This window comes from Neodiprion virginianus, chromosome 4 (assembly GCF_021901495.1).
Source record: "Neodiprion virginianus isolate iyNeoVirg1 chromosome 4, iyNeoVirg1.1, whole genome shotgun sequence".
Lineage (NCBI taxonomy): Eukaryota > Metazoa > Arthropoda > Insecta > Hymenoptera > Diprionidae > Neodiprion > Neodiprion virginianus.
In genome coordinates, this window is record NC_060880.1 from 2,674,377 (window position 1) to 2,699,584 (window position 25,208).

General features: G+C 36.9%; 5 protein-coding genes across 7 annotated transcripts; 3 read left to right on the forward strand and 2 right to left on the reverse strand.

The window, feature by feature from the left end:
* Positions 1-150: 150 nt before the first annotated feature.
* Positions 151-2,274, reverse strand: LOC124302980 (INO80 complex subunit E). 3 transcript variants are annotated; one of them, XM_046759615.1, is made up of 6 exons: positions 2,124-2,274; positions 1,747-1,903; positions 1,487-1,668; positions 1,284-1,410; positions 928-1,100; positions 151-555 (listed from the first exon to the last, which is right to left on the reverse strand). In XM_046759615.1, the coding sequence occupies exons 2-6, from the start codon at positions 1,888-1,890 to the stop codon at positions 537-539; spliced, it is 645 nt and encodes a 214-aa protein (XP_046615571.1). In that variant the 5' UTR covers positions 1,891-1,903; positions 2,124-2,274; the 3' UTR covers positions 151-536. The 3 variants fall into 3 exon arrangements, with proteins under 3 accessions (XP_046615571.1, XP_046615568.1, XP_046615570.1); XM_046759612.1 differs by having other exon boundaries at positions 151-539; positions 2,124-2,272; XM_046759614.1 differs by having other exon boundaries at positions 151-539; positions 1,747-1,897; positions 2,124-2,241.
* Positions 2,275-2,380: 106 nt separating this feature from the next.
* Positions 2,381-8,601, forward strand: LOC124302983 (claspin). The gene is made up of 9 exons (XM_046759621.1): positions 2,381-2,546; positions 2,690-3,380; positions 3,600-3,752; positions 3,851-4,059; positions 4,162-7,154; positions 7,289-7,431; positions 7,522-7,731; positions 7,812-8,024; positions 8,207-8,601. Exons 2-9 carry the CDS (start codon positions 2,697-2,699, stop codon positions 8,303-8,305), a joined length of 4,704 nt encoding a protein of 1,567 aa, XP_046615577.1. The 5' UTR covers positions 2,381-2,546; positions 2,690-2,696; the 3' UTR covers positions 8,306-8,601.
* Positions 8,602-8,633: 32 nt separating this feature from the next.
* LOC124302985 (ras-related protein Rab-34) lies at positions 8,634-10,690 on the forward strand. The gene is made up of 7 exons (XM_046759622.1): positions 8,634-8,953; positions 9,209-9,381; positions 9,474-9,575; positions 9,670-9,734; positions 9,820-9,950; positions 10,283-10,487; positions 10,559-10,690. Exons 1-7 carry the CDS (start codon positions 8,891-8,893, stop codon positions 10,630-10,632), a joined length of 813 nt encoding a protein of 270 aa, XP_046615578.1. The 5' UTR covers positions 8,634-8,890; the 3' UTR covers positions 10,633-10,690.
* Positions 10,691-12,736: 2,046 nt separating this feature from the next.
* LOC124302966 (transcription elongation factor SPT6) lies at positions 12,737-22,168 on the forward strand. The gene is made up of 17 exons (XM_046759590.1): positions 12,737-13,075; positions 13,198-13,279; positions 13,436-13,632; positions 13,776-13,892; positions 14,071-14,234; positions 14,313-14,565; positions 14,653-15,734; positions 15,941-16,106; positions 16,257-16,649; positions 16,800-17,012; positions 17,153-17,290; positions 17,493-17,788; positions 17,924-18,670; positions 18,798-19,314; positions 19,393-19,636; positions 19,717-20,164; positions 21,435-22,168. The coding sequence occupies exons 1-17, from the start codon at positions 13,037-13,039 to the stop codon at positions 21,637-21,639; spliced, it is 5,301 nt and encodes a 1,766-aa protein (XP_046615546.1). The 5' UTR covers positions 12,737-13,036; the 3' UTR covers positions 21,640-22,168.
* Positions 21,742-25,129, reverse strand: LOC124302973 (uncharacterized). Its single transcript, XM_046759598.1, has 9 exons — positions 24,765-25,129; positions 24,503-24,615; positions 23,860-24,331; positions 23,552-23,682; positions 23,223-23,345; positions 22,853-23,037; positions 22,529-22,666; positions 22,380-22,423; positions 21,742-22,291 (listed from the first exon to the last, which is right to left on the reverse strand). Exons 1-9 carry the CDS (start codon positions 24,989-24,991, stop codon positions 22,183-22,185), a joined length of 1,542 nt encoding a protein of 513 aa, XP_046615554.1. The 5' UTR covers positions 24,992-25,129; the 3' UTR covers positions 21,742-22,182.
* Between the last annotated feature and the right edge of the window lie 79 nt (positions 25,130-25,208).

The following is a 25,208-nucleotide window of genomic DNA, read 5'->3' on the forward strand; positions in this document are numbered from 1 at the left end:
GTTTCCCTGTATTGCTGTTGTAGTTATTATTGTATGAAAAATACAATGTTGTAGATAGCAATTCAATCAAATTCAACAAACCCAGCTGCAATGGGAACAGTCAGCTAAGTTTTCCGTTTTCCACTTTTTCTCTCCTTTGTTTATGGCAAAACGCGCCGGACTAAGTCATTTATCATCGTAAAATTCGTTTAACATTTCATTCAGCACGGAGTCGTTTCTTTAATTGCTTTGATACTTCTCTATGGCTGTTGCCGGAAATTATCTGGAGGAAATTATTGAAAGATGTGAGAAAATCATTCAATAAGTACGAATAACAAGTTCCGTTCTTATGTAAAAAGATTCATTTCATTTATATTATAATGGATACAATTAAATTATTCGAATAAAATAAGGATAACTGTATGAATTGAATGTGCAATTTATAATTTATTAGTAAACTATAAGTGACTGTAGATCACTCAGCTGTCATGTCCACACTGAGGCAATCTTCACCCATATTGCTTGGCGATGTCTCCAGTTCTCCGACTTCATTGGACTCACTGAAAAACGATACAACTACCAGTAATTACTACTCTGCATCGAATTGGAAGGACTTAATTGTAACTACAGCCTTAAATTCAAGTTCGGTCAAGATAAAAGTATTTTAGAAGAGATTTTTAATACAAGGAAATTTTTTTTTAAAAGTTTTAATTTTACACAAGTCAAGTTAACTAATAATAATATTTAATCTATAAAAATTCTTATATATTTTATAATTATTAACTCACATATTAATTAAAATAAATATAACTAACCATCAAGAAAATGTCATCTAATTATACTTCATGTTATTAAATTAAGATCATTTATGCAAGGGATTAGCATTTATTAAATGAAGTAGTGTCGTGTGGATGTATATATTCTGGTATAAAGTAAAACAAGTTTCACCTGTCCAGTGAAGGATCATTGCTGAACATTTCTGTGGGTACTGTGGGCGGTGCCTTTTCTGGAACAAGTTCGAGGTATGTCTGGCGTGATTCTAAGTGCCGTTCTACTTCTTCTGGTGTCATATGACCGTCGGACATCAAAGATATGGGTAGCATATTATTGGATGAATGCACCTTCACATGGAAGAAAAAATTTTGAATTTTAACAAGAATACTGCTTATGATCCATCAATAAAAATGTACACATATAGGTTTTCTTTTAATACTGTTATTAATTATTTTATTATTTCAGTGGACCTAAGAGACTCACATTGAGTGACGAAAAATAGACACCTTTGAAAGAAGAAAAATACTTACTGCAGGTGTATTCTGTGCCTTGGGTGGTTTGGGAACTGGTTTCTTCTTTTTACTAGTACTGAGAGGTTTCATGGGTGCTGATTGATGATGAACCGAATGGTTGTTAACGTTGGCCTCAATTTTTTTTCTGAAATTCAATCACAAATAATTTTTTTTGTTCAACTGCCATAAGTGACAAGTAAGGATGGAAAATTTCAGGACACCTTTTGGAAGTATCAAGTCTAGAGACTTCGTCATCGGATGATTCAGTTTCATCACTTTCGGTAAAAGAAGCGTCAACTTTTTCATACTGTAGTAATCGATCGAGTAAAAAACTCTTGTCTCTGTTCACTTTTAGTAATTTCCTTTGCGTCGATCTCAGAGCTTCTTGAAAACATTCATTTTCCTAGTAATAAACCAATCAATTAGTCAATCATGATATTAAATTTATATTTTGGATATCAGTAGCCAATCATTCACTTACGTAAATGAGAAACTTCAGTTTACGTTTTAGGCTTCTGTACTGTGCCTTGTAATTCGGAGCCTCTTCCTCTGGACTGTCTTCGTCGTCATCCTCTGCATCTGCGTTGTTGTTTGCGATGGACCGGCAATACCATCCTTCCAACATTGATCATCTGTAACTACGGTAATAAATCGAAGTTGAACGGTACAGATATCTTTGAAATATTACAAATTTGTGAGGAAAACAGGGGATTCTCTTTCACCTTCTTATTGGAATGATCGAGGTTAATTTTACTCCGTTAAACATAATTGCATTATACATTCGATTATTAACAAATATGACGTCTGTTAGAGAAGTGCAAAGGCTTATTAGACTAATACTGTATTAATTCAGCTCACCTGAAACACCAGAGATATTTTCTGGACGTTGCAAAAATTTGCGGCGATTGATTATTATGAAGGTAAATAAGATATTTGTGACTGGCTTCCATTCCAGGATTTGTTATCGATTCTTCCAGTATTTCAATACTCGTTGCAAATCGACCGGAAACCGGAAAATATTTAAAACTGACAGTAGTTCACTCTCCACACCGCATGACAATATTCTGTTGGGTTGATCAATCTACCTCCACTGCATTCTCTGTGATTTTCTCCCATGTCGATGTCTGCTATTATTTTGGCGCGAAATATTATAACCGTAATCGTTGCCGTGATGAGCGAACGATGACCGCAAATTCAGGGCTCTAAACGTCTGAAACAAATTACAACGAATATTTGGTGAATTATGAAAAATAGGCTGTTAAATATCGATACGTAGCTGGAGTAAGTTAATACTTATATTTTCCCACATGAAGTTTCGTAATAAATCTGGAAACGAATTTTCTAAATGTTAAAAGTATTTACTGTTGGACTTTGAAGCTGTTTACCAAAAATTTTATATAAAATCTGTTATAATAATGTTACAGCAATAGAATGACGACTACAGAAACACCAGTAAACGTTCATAGTGATTTTCAATCAATGGGTGATGATGACTCTAGCTCAGGAGATGATGTTGTACAGCGGAAAGGTAGAAGTAAACTCTTACTTTCCGACAGCGAAGGAGATGAAGGTGATACTGCTTCTGCAGAACTGAAAATGGTTGACGGAAGTGTTGCTGGTCGCAAGGAAACAACAGGTTTAGAAAAGTGTGAAGTGTCGGATGTTGAACATATGGGCTGTGGAGATACTAAGAGGTCAGAAGATGTATGTGACGGCGAACAAAAAAGTAGCGATATACCCAAAAAATCGAAAGAAGAGGTAGACGTTACTACAAATTTTTCCAAAACGATATCACAGAGCAATGAAAATGTCGGAAATAAAGACAAGCCTGGGAATCCAACTAGGCTTTCACATATACTAGACAGTGATTCTGAAGATGAAGATTTCAATTCACTGTTTATAAAAAAGGTAGCCAGTAAGATCCAGAACTCTTCTCAGCAAACTATTAATTCCGATGACTTTTCCCAAACAATTGGTGGTCAAAAAAGTGCAAATGGTAATAAACTGAAAAGAGTTATAACAAGTGATTCAGAAGACGAGAATGTCGGTGATGATAGAGAACCTCCAAGCATTACCAATGTGGCTGATAAAATTAAAAATAATAAAAATATTTTGGTAAGTATTAGATTCTTCGTTCTTTTATTATGTCTGGAAAACTGATCAGTTACATAGTCTAGTGGTCGGCATTTTTTCAAGGACATCGATAGAGATCGTTTATAAGTGAAAAATAATGTATCACATAGTGCTACAATAATAGTAGTAATCTGTTACTGCCTATGTTTTTTGAAAATTCTTGTGAAATGTCTCAAAACATTTTTAATCAACTGTCAACAGAAACCAGGTAAAATTAGCGCACTAATTGATACGGATTCTGAAGATGATATTCCAACCAGGCGTGAATTTGAAGCATCATTAAATGAAAATGACCATTCCACGACATCGACTAATCTTACAAGCAAAAAAGGAAAGTCGGAGAAGAAACGAAGTGTATGTAAAATTTCTATAACTATATGTAATTTTCCTGTTCTGATTAAGTAATTATGTTGCTAATAATTAGACCAATAATTTGGTACGTACAATTTTAGGGATCGATTAGAGCAGCGAAGGAAGAAGCGATGCGTGAGATACATAGTGAAACGCAGAGAATGCTAAGAGAAAGCCAGGTTTATCTACCTTATCATAGACCCAGACAACGCACGCTACAAGAATTTTTGAACAGAAAAAAAAGTTTGCCAAAACTACCTGCAACACTGGCTGCTGCAGCTAAAGTTAGAATGTCTGGCGAGCTTGTGGGGTGAGAATCTAAGTTCTTTCTTATTCTTGGAACGGAAATATTTAATGAGCTATGCATGCTGTGTTCGGACATAAATTGAATTGGGATAATATTTGTCGGCAGGAAAGTTTTGGAGGAGAAGGAGAAAGAAGCAAAACTCTTTTACAAATCATCGTCAGAGTCGGATAGCGAAGACCCTGGTTCCGCTGCCACCAACACTCAGCTACAAGCAAAGATTGTTAATAGTGATGTGAAAACGATTCCTATCAAAGACACTCAGAAAGTCACAACTAATGACCTCCAAAATTGCCAGAATAAAAAAGAAATTCTTAAACAAGGAGACAAGAACATTGGTGTGCCAAGGAAATTGTTTAGTTCTGAGAATGAATCGAAGGTCGTTGATTGTCCCTCGCCTATTGAAGATGATGATTTTGAAGAAACGACAAGTGTAATTACACACCCTAATCAACGACGTAAAGAATTTAAACATGGTCTAAACAGTGTTAGCATACCAAGAAAATTATTTGAATTAGAATGTGAAGAGCCAACAGATGCTGATATTATAACAACCAAGGAAAGTCAGGAGGATATTAATACCGCTGACAAAGTTCAGGAAAATTTCGAGGATTGCAGTAAGCAATTAACAAATTTAATTGAGTCAGATCCACTGGTAGAGAGTCAAAAGGCTGATCAACTTGTGAATAATCAAACCACCAGGACAAACGAACCAACCGAAGATGAGGAAAATTTTGAACTTAAAATGTCGGAAGATCCTTATGAACTGGCGGATGATATGACAGATCTGCAAAGCAATAAAGTTACGGACGTTGTTGAAAATAAATTTGAATCTATAATAGACACGCCGTTCATAAATAATAACGAGGTTTTTGAATTAAACGACAAAAGGAAAACAGAATTTGAGATACGTCACGCTAATAAAATTTTGGCAGAGAATAACAAAACTAAATCTAATAAACTTCACTTGAGTTCAGTAGAGTCTTTTCAGTTATCATCAATTGGAAGCAAGTCGCAGTGCAGTAAAGAAGATCGCGAAGGTGAAGATGAACCAACAGGTCATGTTTATGGATTACCAGTACCAGAATTTGACATCGAAAAACCCAGAGTAATGAAAACTCTAATTCTACCTAGCATAATGAAATTAACTCCGAAACTTCAAGGATCGCCAGGTATGATGGTTGAACTGTCGTCTCCGAAAGCTGGTCTTGAAGAATTGAGGAAAAGATTTATAAAACACTCCATTAAAAAAACGCCCAATTCTAGTTCAGAAGTTACTGTAATGCACACAGAAGAGACCGCAAGCGGTCTGAAAGTTATAAATGAAGTTCTGCCATATAATGCACCAAGTAATGAGAAAAACGATGTTTCGGAGTTGAGCAAACCTGGCACAAAATTCGTACGCTTGAAGAAAGAGTTGCAACATCAGATGGCGGTACAACGCACCAATGAATGGAAACAAAAAGAATTAGAAATTGAAAACTCAAAGAACGATAACGTTTACGACGATGAGTTGTCTGATTGTGAAATGGCAGATGATCCTAACAAAGATGATGACCTGAGCGATACTGAAATAAGTGAACCTGAGGAAGATGATGTACCCATCACAGATAGAAAAACTTACAAGAGTTCTTTTTTGGATGGGGAGGCTGAAGTTAGTGGAGAAGAATTAGAAGAAAACCAAGAAGAAGAGTTCAGCGAAGTGGATAATACTGAGGACACGGACAGCAATAAAAGTATTAATGATAATGAAGATATATGTGAAGAAGATGAGGAGAGTGAAAACGAAGATAGTCAAAGCAATAGTCAAAGCAATAAGTTTAGCAGATTAAAACGCATAATGAAAGCTTTCGAAGATGATGATTCGAATGATTCTGAAGCAGAGGGTACTGGAACTGGTCTAAATAAAGAGGAAAAAAATAGTATCAGGAGAACGAAAACAGATGTTGATATATTTGCAACTGACAACAATAGCCAAGATGATTCAATGAGTAGTACAGAGGGTGATTTACCCGTGTATCAACGATCAGATGAAAGAAGTCAGTCCTGTGCAACACCGTCAATGACAAATAATTCACTTAGTATGATTTCACCGATAACGCAATTGACAGCTTTGAACACAGGCTCAGAATTGACTAGTATAGATTTTAGATCGGTCCATAATTCTTCGCAATCAATGGAGCCTTTAGGTGTGGGAGATACCCCAGTAGAAGAAAAACATTATCATACCTACAGTCCGGAGAAACGCGAGAAGTTGCAAAAAAAATTGTTCGTCGATAACAAGGGATCACCAAACGAAACCGAATTAATGAGTTTATGCTCTGGTCCATTTTTCAACCCAAGTGATAACAATGAATTGGATAAACTGATTCATACGTCAAGAAAAACAAGCGTATCTGATGCAGAATTACTGGATTTATGCTCAGGGACCTTTGCAACTCAACCTGTCAATATTGAAAAACTTGAAGCTTTGCAAACTGAGGAACAGGTGATCGAAAAGGAAAATGAAACAAGTGATATGAAATTTTTAAGTTATAGTGCAAAGAAAACGTTACAGCAACCTCGTTCATATTCGAATCAACTTAAGATAGTATTTTCATCCGATGACGAGGATGACACTGTTAATTTGCAATTAAAAAATAGCAAGTTAAGAAAATCAAGGAAAAAAGTAAAAACATTGAAACTATCCGATGATGAGGAGGAAGATGACTGCGAAATTGCGTTAAATTTCAATGAAAAACAAGATGATGACGAAAATTTAGTTGACTATGATTCTGAAGAAAATGAGATAATAGTACAAAAGAAGGATATAAAAAAAACTGCAGCTGGTTTCCTTGATGGGGAGGCAGAACTATCTGAGAGTGAATGGGGATCTTCCGATGAAGATGAAAAAGATTTGGATAAACTTGATATGGAAGAGGGAGATTTAGAAGACATTGACCAAGATCAAGTTAAAAAACAATTGGAAAAGATGCATATGAAACAAGTATTGGATGAAGACCAGAGAGAAGTTAGACTGTTGCAGGAAATTTTGTTAGAAGACGGTGAACTGCATTCGGATGGTGCCAGTCGCCAGCGAAAATTTAAGTGGAAAAATATCGGTAAGCTATTTTAGAGTTATTCTGTTCTGTTCAATTCTGTGATACGGAATCTTTGTAACCCAATAAAAAAAAACCATTCTGAAGGTATATTAAACACATCATATTAACATGTACGATTGACATCTTTCATTTAGATAAATTGGAAGATGATAATGAAAAAACGTTGCAGAATATAGATGAAAAAGATGATGCTTTAGAAGATCCTACTGAAGTAGAAAGTGAATTAGAATGGCGCAAACAGAGACTGGAACGTGAGCAATTCTTAAAAGAGCATAAGGTATAAAATTACAAAAATTTATCACATTTCCACTGAACTTATTCAATATCAATAAAGATTTTCCAATATCAAGTTATCTCTGAATTGTAGATAAATGCAGCTGAGAAATTGGAAGAGGAAATGGATGATAATCAGTTATTCGAACTTGGCCTGAGAGCCTTAAAGAGAAACAAATGTAACAAGACTTTGAACAAAAATACATCAATTGATGGTGAAAAAACGGATTTACCCGTTCCGCGTAATACTGTTGCAGATTTATTTGCCAAGCCAGGTTCTGGAACAAAAACGTCTGCAATACAAGTGAGTACAATGATGTTCCTACTGATAGTAGGTAAGATATCCGAGTTTAACATCGTTCTGTATTCTTTCATTTTTTCTAGACCGCCATTCATCGAGGCTCGTTCTTAGCCAGGGGAGAAGAATCCTTGGCTAGGCTTTCTTTAATAACTAAGCAGAATAATGACCAAACCACCATTAGAACAAAGAATCCAAGAAATTTTGTATTCGCTCATCTCAGTCCCGCCGTCGAAGTCTCGGCTGAAGACGATACGGAGTCATACTCCCAAGAAAATAATAACACTGCAGCTGCAAAGGTGACAACCATTTAAAATGCGTACTTTCACAATTATATAATTTCAGCATACACGCATTCGTTCTGAGCACCTCGTTCTGAGCTTATAAGTGAATCTCTGATATTTTGAATTCGTCGGATATCAGGGCGTTTAAAAATCATTGTCTTCAATTCGGAATATCGTTATAATGGTTAATTTTTCAGTCACGAAAACGGAAACCGGCATTCAACATGACGCGGCTTGCCTCGAAGAAATCAAGGAAGGAATCTGATAAAAATGGTAGAAGTAAGCTATTCGATTAAAATGTCAAACATGTAGGAATATTTTTTTACCTTGCATAAATGATAGTGGTAACGATGTAAATATAATATAGTCAATTGCAAATGCCCATAGTGTATTTGTACCTGTATCAGTGCCAATCAGTCACGAAAACCGGCAACCCTTAAAACATCGACGTGATGCATGTTGCCTATCCAGAGCTTGAGAGGCGGGATCTTTTTTAAATTTCCGAAAATTTTTGAATGACTACAAATTATAATAAAAATATTTTCAGAAGGACTTACCGCATTTTTGTTTGAAATCTTGTAAACGTGGTTTTGTGTGAAATTTATCATATCGCTTCCGCTTCCTGCAATGCCATAATGGTGTATTGTGCTGATATTACACACCATACTCGTATGTATGCGTATTATAACGTTGCACCTGCCACAGCAACCAATGTTTGGTACATGGGGGCCCCCGGTATATCAAAGCGTGTAAGACATCTATTAGCGTCGTCATCCCGTACGAATAAAGTATTAATTAGGTAGTTTTGTTATCATTATTGTTCTAGTATCATGCACGACTAGAGCATCGTAACGGCTCTTGCTTAAATCTCAAAATTTGCAATGATGCAAACACGCTCTGCAGTTTATAAAATGATAAAGGAGACTGCTCACGAAGAAAGACAGGTAATATATGTAAATAAAGCGTTTATTATTTGTACCAGTGATATAGTATAGGCCTATAGATTAAATCCCAGTATCAAGTCGTAGATTTAATATTTTATACATATATATTAAACGAGTAAATAAATAAATATTATATTATATATAACTCTATATTTACGCTAATATATGTCGTTAATTTTTTTTTTTTTATATGCACATAAGTACACCTTAAGAGATTTTGAACGCAAAAAATACAAACTATATCTACGTACACAGGTATCTAAGTGGCAGCCACCATTCTCATCAGACGCAACTCCATACATGGAAAGAGATTTCGATACTCGGGTCCGTAAGACATGTACAGCTGAACGCCCGTTATTGATACCGAAGATATCAAAAGTTATCGTCCTCGGAGATGTGGCTGTCGGCAAGACCTCTTTGGTTAATAGGTATGTACTATAACGCTACGAGGTTTTTTCTAATTATAATTTTATAACGATGAATTTAATTATTCATTTATTACCGCACCGATTTCTTACAGATTCTGTCACAAACTCTTCGACAATAATTACAAAGCAACCATTGGCGTGGACTTTGAAGTAGAACGTTTCGACGTCTTGGGGGTTCCGTACAATTTACAAATGTTAGCATTATCAAAAATTCTTTTGTTTCTTATACCCCATAGTGTATTTCCACTTGCATACTTATTTGCTATTAGTAAATGAATTCGTCTTTAGATGGGATACAGCAGGTCAGGAAAGGTTCAAGTGCATCGCGGCATCATATTACAGAAGCGCGAATGGTTTGTAAATATGTATTTATAATGACGAAGAATAGGTATTTTTTTCCATTTATGTATATCATATAAGTTTATCTAATCTTTTCAGTAATCGTGGTTGTCTTCGATTTGGGAAGCTTGATGTCGTTGTCCCATTGCCGACAGTGGCTCGACGAAGCACAGCGATGTAACAACGATACGAGCCAAATTTTCTTGGTTGGCACCAAAAGAGATCTATTGGTAATTAACACGCTATAAAAATAAATCATAAACTCTTACCCCTATGTACAAATGCATAATGCTATATATTTGAGGTATTCCACATTAAATGCGCCAACCTTCGACCCCAAGTATTTTTGATTTGACGTATTTTTTGTCATTGTTCATCCAACAGTGACTGGATCTGTAACAAAGTTTTTCAGGATTTCTTCATACGTTTAATTCTTACCGATTTATAAATTGTCGCATTATGAAAGTAGTTTTGGGCTCAAAGGTTGGCTCGTTTAACGTACAATCCTGCATTTGAGATTCATGTATTGACTATGACGAATGTATTTATCATATGTGGACAGTCAAACCCTGTTTACGAAGTGATTGAAAGACGCGCATTTGCGGTGGCGCGGACATTGCACGCAGAATTTTGGGCCGTCTCAGCTAGAACTGGTGACGGTGTTTACGAGCTTTTTTTGCGTATAGCTGCCTTATCGTTTAATGCCCTGCTTCTGCAGGAATTGCAGAGTGTTCGAATGGTATCCACCGCGGGCTCCGACATTGTCTGTGAGTACGTTGGTCAAAACGATTTGTGGCGACATATGACATCATTTTCAATACATGCCATTACATTTCAGCTCTGAATTCGACACGCAAAGATATTCCAGAGAAAATGATTGGTCCACGGTGTTCCAATAGTTGTCTGAAATGAAAATTAGAAACATTTGCATTGACTGATATAGGTATATCATCAGTCAACGATATTTGATTCTACGATTATTATGTAATGTTATGAAGGATTTTATGTTAATAATAATTAATAATACTTGATGCAAAAATTTTTTACTTGACGTTGCTACTATTTAATAAGACTCGTCGGAAAATCGGCTCTTACTCATTCACGGTTAGATGACAAATTTTATTGCTTTAAACTAGGGGTGGACAACTTTTCGCGTCCCGGTGCGCCTCGCTATCCGGTCGGTCCGACAAATTCGAGGAATCCGTTAAGCAATTGTTATCTGGGTCAAATGAAGGTCCTCTATTCTTTCGTTTGAGCATTGGAATGCTGTTGATTGTTTCGAACAATTTTATATTCGTGAATGCAGGAGTCATTACACGTAGGATTTTATATTTCTCTGTGTACACAAATTCAGGGACTATTGTTCCTTGGGATTGGGCTGATAACGCAGGTACTGCTCGACCTTCGGCGTTGTTCCCTCATAATAGGGTTGCTGTAAGGATTATAAGTGCGTCAGCATACCTGCTCGGTGCGTCAGTTGCCCACCCCTACGGCCTGTGTCTCATTTATTTTTCACGCATAAAAAGAAAATTTTCCGTTTAAGGGAGCTTTCCAGTGTGACAGCCCGAAAAATCGCTGTTTTTCGCGATTTTTTTTTTAAAGAAAAAATAATCTAATCGGTCTGGTTTTTTTTTTGTATATTAATTGGGTATTGAAGAATACAAAGCAATTTTTTAAAGATCGATTTATTCATTAATTAATATCTATAAAAATGATGAAACAATTGCTGCAGAAAATGCACTTGGATGTGGTGTCCACGTTGGGGGTCACAATTTTGATCTAAAACAAAAAACACAAAAAGATTATTGATCGGTATATAATTGGCTTTTGTGCTATGGAGGCTGCCCTCCAAGTTGGACACCGTTTTGAAAAATGCTGTTTTGAGAAAAACGCGTTCAAAGTTTCAAGTGAGGAAATTTTAGGTAAATCGTTTACTTACGGTCAATTAGCGATGCCAGGTCCATACAATATCCCTTCTGCTTCTTCGAAAAGATCGTGCTCAATGGATTGTTCAGTCCGACGAGCTGTCCTCGCCTCTTTGCTATCCAGGGACGCCCGGCGGTTTGCTTGGGTGATGCGCGCATTCTTGTACTTAGCGGCGAAATCTGCGGCGCTCGGCCCTATCGTGCATCCCATCGTCTCCAAAATTTTTAAAATTGGGTCGTAACCTTCATTGAAGGTGCACACAGCACACTGCGTAGCGATTTCTACTATCTGCTTGCCGCAGAATACGTGCTTTGGGGCTAGTTGCCACACACAGTGATTGATTGATTTTCAAGAATTTAGCACGCCATCCGCTTGTTTTTTTAAAATTGAGTGCGACAAAAAAATAAGTCGCGCGACTAATTTACGGTTAATTAACGGCAAATTATGCAATAGTCCGAATTCACATTTTCGACAATTGGCGAGCCAAGTTCATGTACGTGCAGGTAAGAACGAGACAATAGAAATAACGGTCGCACGGGCAGCTGTAGCGCTCCGTTGCCTTCTTCCAAGAAATGCTGTACAGTAACCGAAATAATCTGAATTTCGGCATGAAAATTTCAGGGAATATTCGGAAGAGTGTATACTATTCGATAAAGCAAAAGAAAAAAATCGTTTTTTTGAAAATTTCACACTGGAAAGCTCCCTTAAACCTGCACTCTGATCGGTCTACAGAGCGATTATCTCCGCTTTCACGAGTAAAAAATAAATCAGAATGAGCTTTAATCTGGTTTCTTTCTTTTCGATCGGTGACCGCTTCCAACAGTCTGTGCTGTGAGTTGAATTTGTTCAAATATTCACCGACAGATGGAGTAAACAGAGGTTTCGAGCCTATCAAGCGGGGTTCCAATCTCTGTGGTGAGGAGCGTTCAGTATTGTTTGTGGTGCGATACGGAGCTGTAGGATTGCTCGTACGGCCGGACGGAAATATCGGACATTTACTGCGACTTGTTATAAGTTAAACCAACATTACGTGGAATTTGATACGTTTAATGGATTTTGAGTATCCGGGTATGATGTCGGATGCATTGGGTTTCTAGCCCTCTAGCTAATACGGGGTCATTTTAAGCCGCTGACTGTAAACCAGGACGAATAGTAATCCCTCCAGTGGTTATTTGACGGCAATGACATACGTTGAGGACTGTGCGAATCCAGAGCAATGCCTGTGGTTCTACTAGGCTCGATATTCGTAGCATACCTGGAATTATAATCATTCAGTTAATCGAGTCAAGATTCATTATTAAGACACCGTCGACTCTTAAACCTGTAACTTTCCAACTGCCTAATCGCAAATAGCATTTACATTTCCGAGAAAAGTTAACCCCAAAAAAAAATGGCAGACTTCATCGACTCGGAGGCGGAAGAAAGTGAGGTCAGTATAAAATGCGTAATATCTAGCTTAGCAATCCACAATTCAATACTTGCAGTGCGTTAAATTAGCTCTTTTCTTGATCTTACATTTTTTACCCTATTGTTGTTTTGGTTATTGTACAGGAGGAAGAGGAGTTAGATCACAATGAAAAGAAAAAACTAAAGAAAATTAAAGCTGTCGAGGAGAGTGATGAAGATGATGAAGGTAAGTGTTAGCAATAGTTTGTCATGGGTAGCTTCTTGTACCTTATGTTCAATGCTCGTTGGTCTGCTCTTGGGAAAACCTCAATTGCTACAGCATGTAGATGCGTGTTTAACACTTTGCTTTTTGGTTCATAATATTGTAATCTGATATATTCAGATGATGAGGACCGTTTCCAAGGAGAACTGGAGGATCTTATTGATGATAATCCTATCGAAGAGAGCGAAGGAGAGGACAGTGATGGTTCCGGTGGTTCTAAAAAGCGTAAAAAGAGTGATGATGAAGACTTTGACGATCGACTGGAAGATGAGGACTATGATCTTATTGAGGAAAACTTGGGAGTCAAAGTGGAAAGGGTATGCATAGCGTTTTTTGTTGTTTTTTTTTTATTTTTACTTTCTTGTTTCCTTCGATTTTTTTCTAACTGCATTAATGAGGCACTTAAGTGTTTCTTTATTCCCATCTGGGGTACTGGAAAATAAATTATTCACTTGACCAGAAACGATTTAAACGTCTACGTCGAATACAAGATGAGGAGTCGGAGGAAGAGCAGGAGCACGAAGCGGTAGAAGAACGGGATGCTATCGCAAATGAATTATTCGAAGGATCTGGTGATGTAAGTTTCTTTTCTTTTGGCAAGAAGGATTTCTATCAAAAATATTACAACATCCTAGCAAGGAACAGTGTTGTTCCATTGGAGCTAAAAGTCTTCTACATTTTATGCCGCAAATTATTTTAAATATCCATCATCTTCTCACTATCCATAACCAATAAATTGAATGGTGATATGTCAGGAGGATGAAAGAAGAAGCGAACGTAGCCACAGGCCTGAACCAGAGACTTTTGACGAGGAGGGTTCCGATGGAGATTATTCTGAGGGTGATGATTTTATTGTCGACGATGATGGAAGACCTATTGCTGAAAGGCGAAGAAAGAAGAAACCAATATTTTCAGATGCGTAAGTTTTCATATTGTGCCTAATTTTGTATAGATTTTTTACAAATCAACTTTTCACTTGATTTCTTTTCTAAATTAGCGCGTTACAAGAAGCTCAAGATATTTTTGGGGTTGACTTTGACTATGATGAGTTTGGAAAGTATGGGGAAGAGGATTACGAAGAGGAAGAAGAAGAGGATGAGGAAGATGAATATGTTGATGAAGATGGTGATGGGGAACGACCGCGTCGTCCAAAAAAACAACCCAAAAAGAAAACAACACGGAAAAGTATTTTTGAAATATATGAGCCCAGCGAGCTCAAGCGAGGACATTTTACTGACATGGACAATGAGGTGGGACAACTTTTATACAAACGAAATTTTTTTTTTTGGAAGCCTTTTTGTGGGTCAAGTGAATAAATATGTGATGAATTTTCCTAGATTCGTAATACTGATATACCTGAGCGAATGCAACTACGTTCAGTACCTGTTGTCGCAGTCCCAGAGGGATCAGATGAACTGGATTTGGAAGCAGAGTGGATATATAAACAGGCATTCTGTCGTCCGTCGGTCTCCGTTCAAGATTCTCATTTAAATGCTGAGGCTAAGGAAAGGGCACGTAAGGGACCACAGACAGTAGGAAAGATCAAAAAAGCCTTGGACTTTATGCGTAATCAACACTTCGAAGTTCCGTTTATATCATTTTATCGAAAGGAATACGTTTTACCTGAACTAAACATAAACGATCTATGGAAAGTATACAAATTTGACGTGAAATGGTGTCAGCTTCGGCAAAGAAAAGAAAACTTGTTACAACTGTTTGAAAAAATGAGAAATTATCAACTGGATGAAATCATGAAAAACGCTGAGGCTCCTCTGCCAGAGGGACTGCGACTGATAAAGGATGACGATATCGAGAGATTGCGAAATGTTCAAACCAGCGAAGAATTGAACGACGTTCATCATCACTTCATGTTGTATTACAGCCATGAGATTCCACCTATGCAAGAGGCCGTGCGCAAGAAGGAAAGAGAAGCACGAGCTGCAGCAAGAGCGGCTAAAAGAAGACAGCAGATAGCTGATGCTGAAGAAAATGGGGAGGATCCACCTCCAGAAGACGATGTTGAAGCTGACGAAGAAGAGGAACCTGACGAGACGCTGAAACAAGCTGTCAGAACTGGGCCTTACACTATTTGTAGAAAGGCTGGTCTGGACGGTCTTGCCAAGAAGTTCGGTTTGTCTCCAGAGCATTATGCAGAGAATCTTCGTGACAATTACCAACGTCATGAAGTTGATCAGGAACCAACGGAACCTTCTGTAGTTGCCAATGACTTCTGTGGTAAGAAGTTTAAGACTCCGGAAGAAGCCTTGAAGGCCACACAACTGATGGTTGCCATTCAGCTTGCAAGGGAACCTCTTGTTCGCAAATGCGTTAGAGAAATGTATATGGAGAGAGCAAAACTGTCTGTCACACCTACCAAAAAAGGGATAAAAGAGATTGATGAAAACCATCCCATATATACGTAAGTTTCAGTATTTGCAACCCTTTACCACTGATAAAAATGTAACATTTCGTAACATTTCGTAACATTTTGTAACAATCTTTTAGAAAGTTCCTAACTACTCTGTTAGTTACGTCAGAAAAATGTTTTGCACCATCTGGGATACAACTCTTGTTGATTGAAAGTCATTTGCAGTGATTTCTATTGAATTCTTTGTGTCATTGCAGAATGAAGTATCTGAAAGACAAACCTGTAAGAGATCTTGTTGGCGATCAATTCCTCAAACTAAGTATTGCCGAAGAAGATAAACTCGTCACCATTTCACTCAGTGATTCGATTGAGGGCAATACTAGTAACAATTATGTAGACGAAATGAAGCAACTTTATTACAGGGTAAGAAATAAATTTTTTATTCATCATCAATTAATAATTGATGTTTCATTTCATTTCATATTGTTAACCCTTTATAATCGCAGAAGGAGAATGTATCACATCTGTTAATTGTCTCCTTTGTTGGTTAATATCACTTTTTTTTATTCACAGGATGAATTTAGTAAGAATGTTCAAGACTGGAATGCATTGAGAGTAGGGAGCGTGGAGATGGCTTTAACGAAAATGGTCATTCCCGAATTAAAGAAGGAGTTGAAGGCGAATCTAATTACAGAAGCTAAAGAATGCGTGATGCGAGCGTGCTGCCGAAAGATGTATAACTGGCTCAAAGTGGCTCCGTATAGCTGTGATTTCCCTGAGGAAGAAGATGAAGAGTGGGATACGAGCAAGGGGTTACGTGTGATGGCTGTATCTTATGTGCCCGATTACTCCAAAGCAGCATTCACATGTCTTGTTGCACCTGACGGCGAGTGTACAGATTATCTGCGGCTGCCACATTTAATGAAAAAGAAAAACAGTTTCAGAGAGGATGAAAAAGCTATGAAGGTAATTTCGCGCACCTCTAAAATTGACTGAATCTGAGTTTCGTTTTCAGGATGTTGACAATGATTTGTAATTCCGATATCTTCATCGGGGTGAATGGTTTTGCGAAATTTACAAACCTGACAAGAATTGTAAATCATATTTTTTTCTCAGGAAGCTGATTTGCTGGCAATTCGTAATTTTATTGCAACAAAGAAACCGCACGTTGTTGTTGTGAGTGGTACATCCAGGGAGGCAACAATGGTCGTTGCTGATATCAAAGAGTGTATAAGTAACCTGGTGGAAGAAGAACAATTTCCTAGCATTCAAATAGAAGTATGTGACAACGAGCTCGCCCAGATCTACTCAAACAGTAACAAAGGAGTGGTTAGTTTTCATTCAAATATCTGATTTCATCTCAGAAATTGAGATTAGTTGTAATTACCGGTATAAATAATGTGTTATTCTCTAGATGATACAGACTAAAAACGGATGTCTGCATTCATGTTGTACATTTATTATTACAGTCAGAATTCAGGGATTATCCAGAATTACTTAGAGAAGCTATTTCAATGGCACGGCGTATGCAAGATCCATTAGTGGAATTTTCACAGCTATGCACAGCGGATGAAGAAATCTTGTGTCTCAAGTACCATCCTTTACAAGTAAGTCAAACTCAAGACACATGGTCACATTTTATATCAACAAGCTTATGTGAGAGCCGAGCCATGTTCCTACCTTAAATATTGTGTTTCCCTTGGCACAGAGTGAGAATAAATCCCACAAATATCGATGATAAATACTTTATAAACATCGTTGCCTTGAATCAGTAACTCTAAAGTATGAAATCGCGTGTCTCTCTTGCAGGATCAACTCCCTAAGGAAGACCTTTTAGAAAACCTATATTTAGAATTCGTTAATCGAGTAAATGAGGTTGGTGTGGATGTGAACAAAGCAGTCCAACAAGCTTATGCTGGCAACTTGGTACAATTTGTCTGCGGCTTGGGACCTCGAAAAGGACAGGCCTTAATTAAAATGCTAAAGCAAACTAATCAACGATTAGAGAATAGAACGCAATTGGTCACAGCTTGTCATATGGGCCCTAAGGTTTTCATTAATTGCGCCGGTTTTATCAAGATAGACACAAATAGTTTGGGAGACAGGTGAGCGAAGATATTCCAAGTTATCATTCCTAAACATGCTCTTTCTTTTCTTCTCTTTCTCACAAGATCACAGTGAATCATTCCCAATTTCAGTCTATTCTGTTATTATTATTAATTCTTCTCTGTCTTATTTAGTACTGAAGCATATGTGGAAGTGCTTGACGGCTCGCGTGTTCATCCAGAGACATATGAATGGGCCAGAAAAATGGCAGTAGACGCACTAGAGTACGATGATGAAGATGCAAATCCAGCAGGGGCATTGGAGGAAATCTTAGAATCGCCGGAAAGATTGAAGGATCTTGATCTTGACGCATTTGCCGAAGAATTAGAAAGACAAGGTTTTGGTAACAAATGCATAACACTGTATGACATCAGGGCGGAATTAAATAGCAGATACAAAGACCTTAGAGTGCCATATCAATCTCTCAGTGCTGAAAAATTGTTCGATGTATTGACCAAGGAGACACCGGAAACGTTCTATATCGGCAAAATGGTTGAAGCCACCGTATGTGGCATAACTCACAGGAAACCTCAAGGTGAACAACTAGATCAAGCAAATCCGGTACGAAATGATGAGACAGGTCTTTGGCAGTGTCCATTCTGTCTAAAGAATGATTTCCCTGAGTTGTCGGAAGTATGGAATCACTTTGATGCTGGAGCCTGCCCAGGAAAAGCTACCGGTGTCAGGTTGCGCTTGGAAAATAATATATCAGGATATATTCACATCAAGAATCTGTCTGATAAACATGTAGCGAATCCCGAGGAAAGAGTCAGAATTGGTCAAATCATTCATTGCCGTATAATCAAGATTGAGGTCGACAGATTCAGTGTAGAATGTACCAGTAAAAGCAGTGATCTTGCTGATAAAAATCATGAATGGAGGTGAGAGATTTGTGTTGATAATTTTTGTTAAATTCATAAGCATTAAGATGGTAAAGTTTGCACTCTGGATCAATTTCAACTTGAAATTTGAAAACTAACGATCGATTATCTATTTGTTCATTTACAGACCGCAAAGAGATCCGTTTTATGATATGGAAGCAGAACAAAAGGATCAACAGGTAGAAGAAGATGCAAAAAAAGCAAAACAACGACAGACTTATATAAAACGCGTCATTGTACATCCAGCATTTCATAATATCAGTTTTGCCGAAGCTGAGAAATTCATGCAAAATATGGATCAGGGTGAAGCGATAGTCCGACCAAGTAGCAAAGGTGCAGATCACCTCACAGTAACGTGGAAAGTGACTGACAAAATCTGTCAACATATCGATGTTCGAGAAGAAGGCAAAGAGAATACCTTCTCGCTTGGCCAAAGTTTATGGATCGGTAACGAAGAGTTTGAAGATTTGGACGAAATCATTGCCAGACATGTTAATCCGATGGCAGCTCATGCTAGAGATTTGTTGTACTTTAAATATTATAAGGATACCGAAGGTGGCTTGAAGGACAAAGCAGAAGAGTTATTGAAAGATGAGAAGAAAAAGAACCCTGGAAAGATTCATTATTTCATATCCGCCGCAAAGGTAATTTAAACATAAATACATCTAGGTTGATTAAATTGAAGCTCACAATTGATATTCTCATTTGTTATCCACTTGCAGAATTACCCTGGAAAATTTGTACTGTCTTATTTACCTCGCGTTCGCTGCCGACACGAATATGTAACTGTTACACCAGAGGGATTCAGGTTCCGGGGACAAATGTTCGACAATGTCAACTCCTTGTTCCGTTGGTTCAAGGAACATTTCCGAGACCCTGTCCCTGGTCAAGGAACTCCAAGCACACCTCGAGGTGCGATGACATCTAGAACCCCATACCATAATACTCCAGGTGTGAATATGTCAAGTAAGCAATGCTTAATTTGAAACCATTGCCATTAAACCACACCGTAACTTAATTGCTAATCTCTTTAATACTCTTACTAGGTATGAATCAGGAGGCAATACAGAGAGTAGCCCAAAATCTACCGCATCACATGCTTCACTCTCTGTCACAAGTTGCAAATCAAACTCCACATCATTATCCACCGCATACTCCTGGCGCAGCAAGCGCAGGACCGTACGGAGGCATGCATACCTATCCCAATACTCCTTACACCCCATCGGGACAAACACCATTCATGACCCCGTATCAGACTCCCCATCATACACCTCACCACGGTCAGCCAACGCCTAGGTACGGCCAGCAAACGCCAAATCATCACCAAGGCCAGTTTGTTCATCCTGGGCCAACCACAGTGACATCTGCTCACCATAGAACAACACCTTCACATCGTCCAACACCGCAAATGCCCACACTAGCCGGAGACCCGATGGATTGGAAAAAAGCTGCCGAGGCATGGGCTAAACTGAAACAGATCACTCCCAGGATCTCGTATGTATCCCGAAAGATGTACCTCCTCGATTTTGATTTCTCGAAAATGTGACAACTCGTTGTTACTTACTGTATTGTTTCCCAATATTTAACAAATATGTATAACGAGTCTCATAGACACTTTGTAGGGGATATCGTAATTCCACTAGAATTCCAACATAATACAATCAATGCTCTGGATAGAGATGTTATCCAGATAAATTCCATGCTCAGGTGATATTTACATTGATGAATATCAATTGATGAAATCATTGATGAAACGCAATGTACATGAGATTGACGAACGTCACACGGCTCTAACAAAACGTAGTATCAATAAACAACATACTTTGAACTACGACAATACAAACATCCTTTGTGAAGAACACAATTATTATAAAAGACTATTACTAGAAATGTGCAACATTGTAGGTCACACCAATTCCGTTAATCTTAGACAAGATGTTGAACATTTAAGTAATATTTACAAACCTCTAATCTCCGCCCACACAACAAATATTGTTTAACCTTAACTAGATACAAAAAAATTTTTGTCCCCATAACACAGTTTTTCTACATAATTTTTTTCACAAAATATTTTTTGTTTTTTTGTATAATTGTTTATATTAGGTTCACCTTCACTCTGGATCATATTTGTTTCTCCCATCAGTCGTTATTCACCTGTTGACCCAATCAGTTCAACCAACAATAATTTTTGGTTAGACATGTGGAACATAGTCATAAAGGGCCTACCTCCATTTCTTGGACACTTGCAAATTAATTTTACTGCTAAAAAGACCTTCTTTAAAAACCTATTAACACAATGACATACTGACTGTGAAGAAACATAGTTCTTTAATCTTTTTAATTAATGACTTCCAACTATTAACTCCTACATGTAAAATAACTAGAAGATTGACATTGACTACCGTCACTCAAAGAACATTGTCTCCACTAATTGTAAATTGTGAATTCGACTACATCTTAGTCCACTTACTTATAAAAAAAAGGTAAATAACACTTAAAGCCATTCTTTTTTCAATTAATCAAAATGTTCTTACTAACCAATAATATATAATAGCCCTAAGAGTATTACATCTACAATATTTAATGTCTGATTGTACTTCTAGTATTATTATTTAAAAAAAAAAAAATTTTCTGTTGCTCTTGACAGTTAAATAAATAAATCGTTCTGAGGAGGGCCCATATCCGGGTCGAAACGTTAACTAAAAATACGTTTACTTAATTGATCGATCACCAAGATTCTATAATAGATATTTACATTGTTTAGTGGGAACAGCACTCCTAGATATGAGGACTCGAGAAAAACTCCGCGGGGATACGACGATGGATCAGGTCGAGCTACACCCCGCAACAGGCCACCAACGGCACGTACACCGTCGTATAAATCACCGAGAGGAACCCCACATACGAATTCGAGTCCCAGGAGTATGTCTCTTAGCGGAGACGGTACTCCATTGTACGATGAAAATTAATTTAGCTTAACCACTTATTATGGTTTCGTATTAAAATTAGAAAAAATAAAAATAAAAAAAATACATATTGCCTGGTGTAACTCTTTATTTTGGCTACGTATGTATACTCAAATTGTGTACACATGTATGTAATACACCCGTTTATATAAAAGTAAATAATTATAAGTAGTAATAATGAAAATAACAATAATGATAACAGTAATAATGGTATGAATAATAATAGTAATATAAATAAGTTAATATTATGTGGGAGCACGTAACATGGGTGTATTGGTACACGTAATGGACTTTGGTGTCCTTTAATTTAAAAAAAAAAAATTAAAATTAAACGAACTGGCTTATTATATGTATACAAAGACTTGCCTAGTAGTGTGCGTGCTCTTAACAACAGTGAAATATATCTGTTGTTTTAGATTGAAAGTCGTCCTATATTTGCTACCATATTATTCCTTGACATGCCAATGGAATAAGTGTTATAATTATTTCCGTAGTTAATTGCATTCGTAGATAAATAAAATTAATAAAATGATTTGATACCATATTTTACACACCATCAGACAAATCGTTGTCGTTGACTTTAAAACTATCATGATACACGTACGATATAACTGGTTCTCGACTCAATGGCGGTCGCTGATGCTTTATATCGTGTCTGTAAAATTGAACATTCTTTGAATTAATAATCGGATAGTCGTTTTAGAGGTGTGACGAATTATTACAGGCTCAAAGTGGAAGCTTACTTAATAGTTGGACGGATTTCTTCCAATTTCTTCAAATTTACACCCTGTGGAAGTAAAAACGGGTGTTTAGAGTATAACAAAATAATGTACCTTAAGGTATTTAATTTTTCGTTATTAAATACTGCGGCACAATAGATAAATAACAGTACCAGGGTAATATCTGCAATTTTCGTATCCTCCCTTGAGTTTTCGAAGACGTGAGTTGAAAGTTTTCGTCTTATTTTGGACAAACTGTTGACTTGCAAATCGCTAGTAGGCATTCTGCTGGCTTCTTTTCTATTAGGAGTCTGGAATTTATATGGATTAATTTATATTTCAAACAGTTCCGACATATTCTATGAATTTTAACTAAATTCCATGGTTATTGTTTCTTATTATGTCTCAGTGATGGAGTCTAAATTTGATATTTACTTATCACCTTCTTACAAGTCGTCTCAAGAAATCTAGCATGCTCTATGATTAGTTATATATACCATATTGTTAGTGATTGCATCATTGGCGTCGCTGTTATTCAACTCTGTCAAGATTCTTTTTTTTTTAACCCGGTTTTTTGCTGTTTGCACAGGTGACAACGAATGAACCTTTTTGCTGTAATTGCCTGATTTCTTATGATTGTTTGTAGTCAAAACATCATTGTCTTCGTCTTTTAGTTTTCCATCTACACAAAATTAAGAATGATATTTCTGTTTTAAGTACTGATAAACTAATGATTCATCAGAAAAACTTCAAGTTAGAATATGTAGGTAAAACATTTGGGACATTGAATAACAATTGTTTTGACATATTGAAAATATATTTCATTTCAATATGCGGAAAAATATTTGAAATACAGGGAACACTTGCCGCTGACTAAATGTTTATAAGATTCTGTTTCATCATTTTTCAATAATCTCCAGTTTTCACAAAACAAATTTATTTGCTTTGGACATCCATTGCGACACCACAAAATTAACTCCTTAGGAATACCTGCCGAGTGAAAGTTCAGTACCATTATCCCCAAATAATTGATATACATGTTTAGCTAGCTGCAATGTGAATCAAAACTCTCCAATATCTTCAGAATTTAAAAAGTGTAGTGATGAATTAGGTACACGCCTATGAGTGTGAAACATAAAATGAAAAATACTTGACTCTACTGTCCTCAGAATACACATTATTGCATTCATACATACTACGTTTAGTGTTGTTGAGATCGCCCATCAATTCATAAAATTCGTGATTAATGGTTTCAATGATCCTTGGAGAAATTCTTCGATGTACAATACCTGTTACGTGATTCCTATTCACAGCATGACCCATTGAACTGGAAAAAATGGATCAATTATTCTTTTGTGCAGAATTTCACAAATGTTCAAGGTATGTAATAAAACAATTCACAGCCTTATTCAGACTTGTTTGATATACAATTAAGTCTTGCAAATATTTATTTATTCTTATAATGTATCGTTTTAATGCTGATTTTTAGTATTGTGTGGCTCACCTCAGCAAGGTTCCCTTAAAGGCCAAGTAGCATCCTGCATTGTCGCCAAGTTGCAGGAGTGGTGTCCATGCTGTGAGCTGCTTCATATCATTTGGTGTTTTGGATATTTTGTCAGACACCTCATGATCCAAAATTGATTCGCAGGTCTTTGTTTCAGCAAGTGAATCAACCAGTTTTTCATTCTGATGATATTCACCAATACTTTCATCAGTACCATTTTTAATCATAGGGTACGTCGTCTCATTCACCATTGTAACTTTTTCAATGTCTTTAACGAAACGAGAATTCTCATTGGAACCATTAACAGTCAACTTAAGCCTTTCATTGACAAAGAGACCTTCAGGGATACACAATAATCGTGTTGCTTCGTCGCATCCAGAGGTAATAATGAAGCGTTTCCAAATGTCGATAATAGCTTCCCAATCTTCTGGGAAACCTTGTTGAAATTTACGGCGAACGAATACTGGAAGTTCTGCAGATAATAGTTGGAAATATTTATGGATCAGCTAAAGACAAGTATAAGATGGTTGATGGAAAATATTTTTTATACATGATACAATAAAAATCTGACATTTATGATATTACTTCTCATGTAATAACAGCATAGCTCTTGCGTGAATGTGACTGAGATTTATATGCGTACCATGTTGTAAATCAGCCATATTTCCAATTAGATGATAGGCATGTTTGAATTTTGATAAAATCCTTGACGAGGTGACTCTATTTGCTATTGGTTTAGTTCGAACTCTGGTACCACTGTCAATAAATGTTAAATGTAAGATGGATTGAAATTTATTCAGCATGCATTAATAGCTCATTGTAGAAGTTTATCTTATTCAAACTATGTATAACAAGTATCTGTATCAGGTACGTATTTGCTACATAAGGTTTTAAGGAGAACATACCACTCCAAATTTCCTTCAACGACAACCTGGTCATCATCATTTAGTTTAACAATCCACAATGTAATTGATCTTATCTTTTTTTTTAACGAATTCAAATGGGCCACATGACAATCCAGCGATCTCACTGATGTTCTGTAAGCTTCAGAATCACAATTCCCATAAGAAACTCCACTCAAATCGTTAGGAATAATTCCAACTGGATCTGATTTCTTCGAAAATGATTCCATTTCATTGTAGGATAAGTAATCTATCAGAATCCATAAAATTTCGGTAACCTACGTATATCGGGCGTCCGATGCGAAGAGAAATGAAAAAAAGAAGCAAACAGTAGGATTAGCAAACGCCTGGTCGGAATTTGAATACGTCTCAATGAATAACGAATCACAAGTGGCGTTCTGCAACGGACACGTGTGCGTGTTTATCGGATGAAGCAATTGACATCCT

Coding starts and splice junctions, on each gene's coding strand:
- LOC124302980 (XM_046759612.1), bottom strand. CDS start 1,890: ATGTTGGAAGGATGGTATTGCCGGTCCATCGCAAACAACAACGCAGAT. Junction 1,411..1,486: donor AGACTTGATACTTCCAAAAG/GTGTCCTGAAAT, acceptor ATTGAATTTCAG/AAAAAAAATTGAGGCCAACG. Junction 540..927: donor AATGATCCTTCACTGGACAG/GTGAAACTTGTT, acceptor ATCGTTTTTCAG/TGAGTCCAATGAAGTCGGAG.
- LOC124302983 (XM_046759621.1), top strand. CDS start 2,697: ATGACGACTACAGAAACACCAGTAAACGTTCATAGTGATTTTCAATCA. Junction 3,381..3,599: donor AAAATAATAAAAATATTTTG/GTAAGTATTAGA, acceptor AACTGTCAACAG/AAACCAGGTAAAATTAGCGC. Junction 7,432..7,521: donor AATTCTTAAAAGAGCATAAG/GTATAAAATTAC, acceptor TCTGAATTGTAG/ATAAATGCAGCTGAGAAATT.
- LOC124302985 (XM_046759622.1), top strand. CDS start 8,891: ATGATGCAAACACGCTCTGCAGTTTATAAAATGATAAAGGAGACTGCT. Junction 9,382..9,473: donor AAGACCTCTTTGGTTAATAG/GTATGTACTATA, acceptor GATTTCTTACAG/ATTCTGTCACAAACTCTTCG. Junction 9,735..9,819: donor ATATTACAGAAGCGCGAATG/GTTTGTAAATAT, acceptor TAATCTTTTCAG/TAATCGTGGTTGTCTTCGAT.
- LOC124302966 (XM_046759590.1), top strand. CDS start 13,037: ATGGCAGACTTCATCGACTCGGAGGCGGAAGAAAGTGAG. Junction 13,280..13,435: donor GAGTGATGAAGATGATGAAG/GTAAGTGTTAGC, acceptor TGATATATTCAG/ATGATGAGGACCGTTTCCAA. Junction 16,107..16,256: donor TGAAGCAACTTTATTACAGG/GTAAGAAATAAA, acceptor TTTTATTCACAG/GATGAATTTAGTAAGAATGT.
- LOC124302973 (XM_046759598.1), bottom strand. CDS start 24,991: ATGGAATCATTTTCGAAGAAATCAGATCCAGTTGGAATTATTCCTAAC. Junction 24,616..24,764: donor GTTGAAGGAAATTTGGAGTG/GTATGTTCTCCT, acceptor ATTTATTGACAG/TGGTACCAGAGTTCGAACTA. Junction 22,292..22,379: donor GAAATCCGTCCAACTATTAA/GTAAGCTTCCAC, acceptor TCAATTTTACAG/ACACGATATAAAGCATCAGC.